Here is a 10,315-nt window from a genome sequence, read left to right on the forward strand (position 1 = left end):
GGGGCGGAGAAAGCGCGCACGGGGCGGGGATAGGCCGGGGAAGCGCCGGAACGGTCGCCGGGTGGCGCGGTCGGCGGCGGCGGCGCGGCTGGATTGGGGTGGGAGGTGCGAGCGAGCGCGCGATAGTCCAGCGCGCGGGAGCGGGCGCGGCAAATAAGCGGCGCGCGATTGCATTTCGGCCCGCGCGCTGGACTACGTATGCCGCGCGCGCTGTTTTCGCGCGTCCGCTGGAGCAACTATTCCGGTTGCGCGCGCGGTAAAACGGGGGATTTTGCGGCGCGGCGCTAGTTTGGCGTGCCTGTTGAAGATGCTCTAAGAAATCTGTTAAAGAAATAATCTGTTCGTTCAGGTGGACAACATGCCCCGTATAATTGATTCCTAGTGGAAAAAGGACTCGTACAGTACACATGGGACTGGAGGGAGTGGATGCTGGGTGTATATGACGCGTATGCTCCAACAACCGTATACCATGATATGTACTGATCACCGACGGCCGGTACACGTACGTTATGATATATACGCGCGTGCCACCTTTTATTCCGTCGCCTGGATCGTACATACTGTGCTTGAATAGGGTAGCTGCATGTGCGCTAATCAACGTACGTACACGGGCAGTTGCCGTTCCATATTCATCTCTAATCTCTCTCCTGGAGAGAATCTGATGGTGCGTGGCGAGCTAGCACGCCGCACGTACACATTCAAACATATACATAGTGATTGGGCATCGTATCGATCGTTTCTGCCGTCTTCACATCGTTATCGTCATATTTCATATTGCAGTGAGCAAAAGGTTAGGTTGTTGATAGGTGCTTAGCTGAAACGATGAAAGCATTGCTGACGTCGCAGTTCCTTAGCGCGGGCATGCACGTACGCACGTAGGCCACCACCTTTAACTCTCGGAGAAGAGAAGAAGAACAGTACATACTGTAAATTGGGACACATGATAGATATTAAGATTAAATTGATCATACGTTTTGCTTTTTATAACAGATAAAAGGAAGTGATAATAAACATAATAAAAATAGTATGTAGATACACGTACGTTCCTTGCTTTAAGTTAATCACACAGCCATAATTAATCCCCAGCTATGTATGCCTCCGTTGGTTGCTTGATTAAGCACCATGCTAATTAATCGATGCCCTGTTAATCCTCTGTACGATCACATATACACTTACTTGCAAGCAAAATTAACAAGCCAGACACGTGCGTACGCACACAAAAAGCGAGAGGAGATACGTATCTAGAGAGAGATGATGATGATGATGATGATGACGACGACGATGTAACGATGAACAGCGCTAACTATATGTGGAGTGTGATGATGGACTAATAATTAGCCCTGGCTGATGCTAAATGTGGCCGCGTCGACAGTGCCACATATGTTGCTGCGAACATCACTGTGGGGCTTCCTTGCGAGGTTGGGTCACCTCCTCCCCTCCTCTTCTCTCTTCCTCCCACCAGCGACCTAGCCACATCGATCGAGCATCGCCGCCCCGATTGATCGCGACACGGGCGCACAAGCATGTCCTCTCCCCACCTCCTCCGTCTCCGCTTAATTTCTCCAGCTCCTGCTCCTGGAAGTTAATAGAGTACAGAGTACTTGCTCCATTGCTGGCTCTGATCCGTCCGGCGCATCAGCTTCTCGCGCCGGCCGACGCGCACACGGCACACGCAGGGAGGTTGACGGAGACCTCCGGACTGGCCGAGCTAGGGGGTAGACAGGCCTTTGTAGGAGTACTACAAGTATAACCCCGGCCTTGTTGCTTGCTCCCCTACGCTTCTTCCTTCTGGCTACATACAATTATTCCTTCCGGTCCGGGCTCTGGCATCGCCAAGCTATATATTTCCTTCCTGCCAACCTCCCTATCCCAACCTCATTCATACAAACTCAAGCTATAGCAACATAGATATATGCCCTGCCTAATCTCTGCTACCTAGATACCTGCCTTATACTTTCTCTCCTTCTCCACTATCTTGCTAGCTCAATTTGGTGCTGTACTGGAAGCGACATCCATAGATTTCTAAGCCATATCTATCCATAGATTGTAGAGAGAGTTTAGCAGGAGGAGGGTTCATAGAGAAGATAGTGCATAGATATTTCCATGGGGCTGCGGGACATCGAGATGACGCTGCCGCCGGGGTTCCGGTTCTACCCGAGCGACGAGGAGCTGGTGTGCCACTACCTGCTCAGCAAGGTGGCCAACCAGCGCCTCTCCGGAGGAGCCGCCGGGACCATGGTGGAGGTCGATCTGCACGTCCACGAGCCATGGGAGCTGCCAGGTCAGTTTATTACTATTATTATTTTTATTTAGATCAAAAGGCTCCTCTCCTCTGTTCCATTCACTTTTTCCTACTACTCCATTAATTACCACAGTTAGCTATCCCCTCAATTTTTTTACCAGTTCGTTAGTTACTACGGAGTACTCGACCCATCTCCAGTCCCTCTCCACTAATCTTTACTAGCTACTCGATCGATCTTGATCCAGTACGTTTTTAGTCCCTCTCTAGCAAGCTACATATCTCTCTTAATTAATTTAACTTCATTCCATGGAATGATTAACTAAGCACGCAACCGTGTTTTATTGGCTCTAATTCGGACTTGTCCTCATTATTATTGATTAGTGCACTAAATTAGTGCTCATTCCGTCGGGATTTATTAGGCTCTCTCGTATTTTGAGTCAAATCTTGACCATCTATTTGACTAACAAAATACAATGATATTGATTTTTGTGACATACAGTTTACATTTTATTAATTAAATCAATGATCAAATTTTATTCCAAAATAAGAGGAGGTCTAATAAAATCCGACGGAGTTACTAGTACTACTACTCATCAACTTGTGATACTGCTCTGCACTATATACATGCATATATGCAATTCCTGCAACTGCTGTGTTGTTTCTAGCACAAGTTTCCTCTTAGGATTTTGAGTGGGTTACCACCACAAGCATGAACTTCCTATAATTAATCTGTCAAGTGGGCAGCATTGTTTGCATTTTTTTTGGATTAGTTAAGGAACTGGCTTGGATGTGGCATTTTATATCAGCATTTTCCCACCCCCTCCTTCCTTGGAGTATTTGCCTATTTCAACAAACAAACTTAAAATTCCCCATTTTTTTGAACTTCGTTTCAATATTATTTTTTACTAAATGAAGGATAAATGCATATATACTTTCTTTTGCCTCTCAACCTCTCTTTCTATGTGTAATTGTACAACCTGATATGATCTATCATCTATCACGTTTGCGTATACACTTGGTCATCCACCGAGGCCATTCTGTTGCTAATTTTGCGTATGGCTCCATCCATGGTGGTATGCAGACGTGGCGAAGCTGACCACGAACGAGTGGTACTTCTTCAGCTTCCGTGACCGCAAGTATACGACGGGGCTGCGCACCAACCGCGCCACCAGGTCCGGCTACTGGAAGGCCACCGGCAAGGACCGCGTCATCCGCAGCCTGAGGTCGTCCTCTTCCCGCTCCGGTCGTGACGCCATTGTCGGCATGCGCAAGACCCTCGTCTTCTACCGCGGCCGCGCCCCCAACGGCATCAAGACCTGCTGGGTCATGCACGAGTTCCGTATCGAGAACCCTCACTCCCCACCCAAGGTGGGTTTAATTGTCATGCTCTTGCAATATAAACCTGATCTTAATTACCTGATTTTTTAATCGATAGGCGGTGCTAATATGCTTGTTTGCATTTGAATTTTGTTTGTTCAGGCGGACTGGGTGCTGTGCAGAGTTTTCCACCAGAAGAAAGCCGACACGGAGTACGCCATGGACGGCAAGCAGGAGCCCGGCGGCGGCGGCGTGGCTCACAAGGCTGCTGCCGTGAGCGGATCCAACTACGTAAGCTCCTCGTCCTGCTACGATCCGGATCAGTATCAGCACTCGCCTTCCGCGCCGTTCCCTTCCCTTGGCGCTGGCGGCCACCATTACCAGATCACGTCCTGTGATCATCACCACCCCGACGGTGCAGCAGGCGTCTTGCACAGCAATGTGGACGCTTTCGCCGGCATGCCGCAGCTGCTGAGCTACGAAACTACCCTCGACTTCAGCCAGCTACCCCAGGGCGGCGGCAGTGCAGCGGCGGGTTTGAGAGACGGCGCCGATGATCAGTGTGGCGGGGCGCTGATGGATCTAGGGCTGCAGGTGCAGGAGGCGCACTACAACTACAACAGCTTGATGTAGATGTGTATATATGATGTAGATCCGTGGGTGATGCATGCCGCTATACGTTAGTTGACACAAATCGGTACGTTGACTCGTGTGCAACAAATCATAAGACCGGGGAAGTAGACAAGCTGATCATTGACCGGTACACCGGCTACGATAAGACACACACCCAACGGTACAGGTATGGACATTTGTTACATAGTATATACGAAGCGCCACTCTTCATACCGATCTAATAAACTTCATCATCTTTCTCGCAAAAAAAAAAACTTCATCTAAAAAAATGATCTGTATATTTCTGCTGCCAAGAAGAACTTATTTCCTCTTGAAAGCTTAATTACTATACCCGCGTTCCATAATAATTGATGTTTTGGGCTTGTTCAAAGTCAAACTTGTTTAAGTTTAACCACATCTTTAGAAAAATGTATTAACATCTGAAATACCATATTAGTCTCATGGGATTCTTTATGAAATAATTTTCAGTACTACGTGTATTTCGTTTTGTAGATGTTGGCACATTTTCTATAGAGTTGGTCAAAGATAAACAAGTTTGACTTTGCACAATCCAAAAACTTGAATTATTTTGGAACGGGGAAGTAATTAGGATTCTCAAATTGTATTCTACGAAGGATCAAGTAATGTAGAAAATTCTAATTCAAGATTCGAGAGAGGCGTCTACCCCATGAAGCCCCGATAGATTTCTTCAGCCAAGATGACATATGCTGTCTCCAAGGCTTCTCAATAATCTCAATGAAGTAGCATCATCGCATAGGCCATGCATTCATGGATATATTTTTTCCAGCAAGAAGGCGAATGCCCCGCCATATACTGAGGCCCTTAAAGTTTACAACTAGCAAGCCGAAATGAAGTCTTGAAAGGAAACTAAAAAAAGGTTCAATACATGCTCGGAAGAGACCAAAATTAGCTAATCAAAGACAAAACATGCCCACGAGCCGCCCAGTAGCACACGCTTGCACCGGACAGGAAGCTCCCCCAACTTTTGTTGTCCTGTTGTGATGTGACATGAAGCTCCCAAAACCTTGTTCAGAGTTTGTCAATGAAGAAGTCACTGTGCGGTCGGTCCTACAGTCTCCCCATTGACTTCCACAGCTGCAATAACAAAGCCCTTTACAAATGAGATCCGCCAGGTGTTTAAACATACGCATCTCCATAAGAGCTTCATTATACGATGTCCATCACGACCAAGCAAGTGTCTCAAAGCCAACCCAAGAAAGCCTCTTATCCTTGCCACTCGTCCCATTAAGTTGATGAAAATCTGTAAACCAAGCCGGGTTCCATGCGCACCCCGTTGCCTCATGGATATCACTCTAAGGAAATCTGTGCTATGGTACATCAGAAGAGGATGAAGTCGCGGTCACATCTGACACTTGGTACCCACCAGGAATTTTGTTCATGTCCACTTGCCACAAATGATTACTCCCTCCGTTCCGAATTACTTGTCTTGGATTTGTCTAGATACGGATGTATCTAGACTCATTTTAGTGCTAGATACCTCTGTATCTAGACAAATTCAAGACAAGTAATTCAGAACGGAGGGAGTACGATTTTAGCCAGAATTTTGGCCTTCCAAAATTGTGGCCGGCCTGTTGTCCTCTCCTCTCAGCAGTGCCCCCCCCCCCCCCCTGCCCCCGCCTCCAAAAAAATGGATTTTTTACTAGTATTCAGCCCAGCCTGGCATCAAAATTTTAATCTTATTTGAACTAAAAAGGTGAGAATCAATAGCTTTTTCTTCACACAGTTAGCATTGAGGATCTGTAAACCAAGCCAGGTTCCATGCGGACCATGCGCACCCCGTTGCCTCATGGATGTCACTGTTCGGAAATCTTGCTATGATACATCGGAAGAGGATGAAGTCACGGTCACATCAGACACTTGGTACCCACCAGGAATTTGTTCATGTCCACTTGCCACAAATGATTATGATTTTAGCCAGAATTTTGGCCTTCCAAATCCTGATTATTTCCATTCGAGGGGCCGCTTTGAAGATTTTCTTTGTATAAGGATCCTATAGGGAAAAGCCTTCAAGGCTCAAGATTCCATGATACCGAATCCTTACCGGTGGACAACCATTTGTCAGCCAAGTCATTCCTAGCTGATGCCAATCGACAACCTCATTTGGTCCAAAGGAGCGCCTAAAACTTGGTGCCTATGGATCCCCAACCCACATATCTTCCACTCTGGCATCAAGATGGCTGGCTATTGCAAATAATCAAGGATAGAGCGCACACAGGGGCTCTTGTAGACACCAGACATCCCATCAAAACTAGGCTAATTGCCCATTATGCTCCTCAATTTTTGTGCCAAGCCTGAGAAGGTGTTGCACCTTCTCTATAGCGTTCACAAACAATGATTTATTAATTCTAGAGTTCATCTCAACCCCTCCTCTAGGTAAATATTTGTTCTCAGATTTTTAGCCGCATGCCCCCATGTCCAACTAGGATTTTCCATGCCCACTTGGCGATCAAGCACCAGTTCATGATCTTCGTATTGATAACTCCGAGACCACCGACCTCCTTGATGAGCATATAGCAGGCCATTGACCATAAGATTTTTTTACCCCTTTACTTTTCCCAAAATAAGCAAGAGCAAACCTTATCCAGTTTTTGATGCGCTCCATCTTGGACAAGATAGAATCCCATCACGTACATACAAATGTTGGGGATGCAATCATTAATGAGAACCATCCTCCCTCCTGAGTCCAATAACTTTTCTTATATGGTTCAAGCCTACCGGCCATTTTATAAATGACCAGCTCAATATTCATAATCTGTAATGCTCGATTAAAGATAGACATCCATCGATAAGTTGTAATTTTTGTTGAAATAATGAGCTTCCTTGATTTACGCAGTTGAATAATATGATATTTTGTGGTGCTTTTCAATGAGCCGAGAGTCACCAACTTATGTATCTGAAGTTTTATAGTGTGTCGATGACACCTCTAGAACTTGTTTTCTCCTACATGTGGAGACTGGCACCATGGAGTAGGCCGACATTCTTACCTTGTACTAGTAGGCTTCTTAGATGATTGTATCAATTGTATCCTTCCTGGGTCGTTGTGTTTCTATAATTGGACACAAAACTCTCAACCAGCGACACACATTCTTACATGCGGGCCCTTGGCATCCTCGACGCACCATGAGACTCCAAATCAAGGGAGAGATAAGTAGGTAGATAGATATAAATATATAAAGTTCCAAAAACTCGTTTCAAAAAAAGTTCCAAAAATTGTGGCCGGCCTGTTGTCCTGTCCTCTCAGCGGTGTCTCTACCCCCCCTCCCAAAAATGAATTTTTTTACCAGTCTTCAGCCCAGCCACGCATCAAAATTTTAATCTTATTTGAACTAAAAAACTGAGAATCAGTGGCTTTTTCTTCACTGAGAATCAGATGGATATGGATCGCCTGCAGCACGCGTACGTCAGTTCCATCATATCTCATCCATTCATTCTGCATCCTCATGAGCACTCCTGAGCTCCCCACTACTGGTGCTAGGCACATATCATCTCTGTCTGCCCAGTGTGGCGAAACGGACCACCCCCACCACCTCAAGCATCGCACTCGCGAGGTGTACGTACGTACCGTATGTTCTGCATGTTGTTGCTTCTATAGCTGGTGATGCTGAGCTGAGCCAGGCAAAACGAGGCATGTCATGAGGTTTTTGGACGGGCTCCTTCATGCATCATGGTCCGGCCGGTCATGGAAGCTACAGGCCATACCGATCGATGGAGGTAGCTGTCGACTCTGCTGCTGCTGCAGGCAGCGGGACCGCGGGCGCGCCAATTTCTTCCTGGTCCGCTGTAGACTTCCGGGACGATCTTGTTGCTTTCGACAAAGCATTATTGATCGATTGTATTCGTAGGGTAGCCCATCTACCGCCTACCGTCTGTCGTCCTCCCGTGCATCCGCATTGCTGGCTGGTTCACTGCTATGGCCCCTTTGCAATGAAACCTTGTGCTCAGCTGCTCGTGCTCGTGCCGCCGCTGCAGTGATGCGCATGCGTTGGTCGCCAGCCGGCAGGGATTCCATCTCCATCTATCATCGCTGGCCGTTTTTTTGCCTTTCAAAAATGATTCAAATTTATTATCAAAGTTTACTGAAAGTACAAAGCACCTCAAATATAATAAAAATTACATCGGAATTTTGAGATCATCGAAGGACCACAACCGCCGCCAGAATGAGCCGACCGCATCACTCCCCTACCGAAGCCGGCTTGACCTAGTCGATGACATCCGAGAAGTCTTTGTGCACATGCTGTGAAGGACCAACGCCATGGAGCCGCGGTCGTCGTCGTTGAACTCCTGAATAAATCTGAGACACCTGACATCAAATCTCGCCACATGGCGAGAAACTCTAACCTCGCCGCCCCATAGGAGACGGCATAAATCTACGTCGGAGCGCCGCCGACTACGTGCAGATGGACGAATTCGAGGATTATCGAAGTCTAGAAGACAAATTGAAGAAGAGGCACCGTCGTCCGTCCGAATGCCCACTAAGCCTAAAAACCGTAACCTAAACTATTAATCAGAGCGAAGGCACCGGGGTTATCCTTCCCGCCACCAGCGGTTAGAGTGGCAAGCGGAGAAGAGGCGATTCCATGGACTCGTCAGGGAAATCTGGGGTGGAGAGTTGCCCTAGCTAAGGGAGGGAAAAAGAAACCCTAGATTAATCGCGGCTCGCCGTTGGTGCATGAAGATCTCCAACCATGCATGTGAGGCACTGACGACGCAGAGGGCGACCGATCGAGCTCCGCACCTCAGTGACCCAATTGCTGTCTCTACTTGCAGACGTGCAGTATGATCCATCCCGAAGCAGGCAAAGCTAGATCTCGGATTGTACTTCGTTTGGAGTATGTGATCATTTGGGGTTTATTAATTACAATTGCAATGCTGCTCCTGGTGCGGTACTCGGTACTCCTATGCTTCTGCATGGGCAGATGAATCTATTCTAGGTAGGTCGCTTGCTTGATGCCATGGCCGTCTCTTTCCGCTCTTAATTAGCGAGGCGCGTGAACTGAGACCATTGATGGACTAGGAGACACGAAGCGGGACTGATGAAACCCCACGTTCTTTTGTCGCAGCAGGTAGCTAGGTCGATCTAGACTTGAACGATCCCCCGAGAGCGCGGCGTGGTATTTAATGCCCTGCCGGCCGGCCGGCCGGCCGGCTGGTCGGTGTCACTTTCCTTGAGCTCCCTTCAAACCATCATCATTTCCTGCCGGGCCGGGCTTGGATTCATGGACAATAATGATGGATGATCATCGATCGGTCTCCTCCTACTCCGGCGAGCGAGGACGCGCCTCTTTAATAGGAGAGCATCTCACCTACTCCGGGCTTAGTAGGAAGTTCGTCTTGTTTCCACTTAAGTCACCTAGTAGGTAGGTAGGAAGCTTCTCACCTGCCCTCTTTTTAAAACATAATCAGACTTTATTCTTCAAATAAAAGCCATACTTTCATCATAATCGAACTCCACATGGCAGCAAAAACAGTTTTTGCTGCCAAAAAATTTAAATACTTTCACAACCATATAGCATTTTGCATCTCGATCACTATATACACCAACAACCGCACAATGGACAAACATATAGGTAATTATATAGAAAAGATATCTGAAGAGCACTACAAGCAAACTACTCCCTGTGTTCCTAAATATAGGTCTTTTTAGAGATTTCAAATGTGGACTATATAAGGAGCAAAATGAGTGAATGTACCCTCTAAACTATGTTTATATACATCCGTTTATAGTTCATATTGAAATCTCTAAAAAAGACCTATATTTAGGAACGCGGGGGGGGGGGGGGGGGCAGTAATATTTAATAACTACTTTCCTTAATACTTAGCCCAGCAACACACAGTCTTTCAAATGATGTCGACGACGATCATTATCCTCAGGCCATGGCGTCGGGTGTTCCTGATAGTGACTAAGACGGCCTATCCAAGCTGGAGATTATTGCCAATGAGGAAGTTCTTAACCCTACCTAGTTTAAGACAATGCGACCATCTGTGTCTGCTACGTACACACATGTGGTGACGGAGCCCCTTGTTGTAAGGCGTGCTCCAGCATAGCTTGCTTGATCAGCCTCGATGCCACAGCTCAGAGCTAGCCTCTTAGGCAATTTCTGA

General features: G+C 47.0%; 1 protein-coding gene across 1 annotated transcript; it reads left to right on the forward strand.

The window, feature by feature from the left end:
- The first annotated feature begins 1,662 nt into the window (after positions 1–1,662).
- Positions 1,663–4,741, forward strand: LOC123131286 (NAC domain-containing protein 92). The gene is made up of 3 exons (XM_044550990.1): positions 1,663–2,281; positions 3,324–3,610; positions 3,722–4,741. The coding sequence occupies exons 1-3, from the start codon at positions 2,104–2,106 to the stop codon at positions 4,190–4,192; spliced, it is 936 nt and encodes a 311-aa protein (XP_044406925.1). The 5' UTR covers positions 1,663–2,103; the 3' UTR covers positions 4,193–4,741.
- The last annotated feature ends 5,574 nt before the right edge of the window (positions 4,742–10,315 follow it).

The sequence above is a fragment of the Triticum aestivum genome, chromosome 6A (assembly GCF_018294505.1).
Source record: "Triticum aestivum cultivar Chinese Spring chromosome 6A, IWGSC CS RefSeq v2.1, whole genome shotgun sequence".
NCBI lineage: Eukaryota > Viridiplantae > Streptophyta > Magnoliopsida > Poales > Poaceae > Triticum > Triticum aestivum.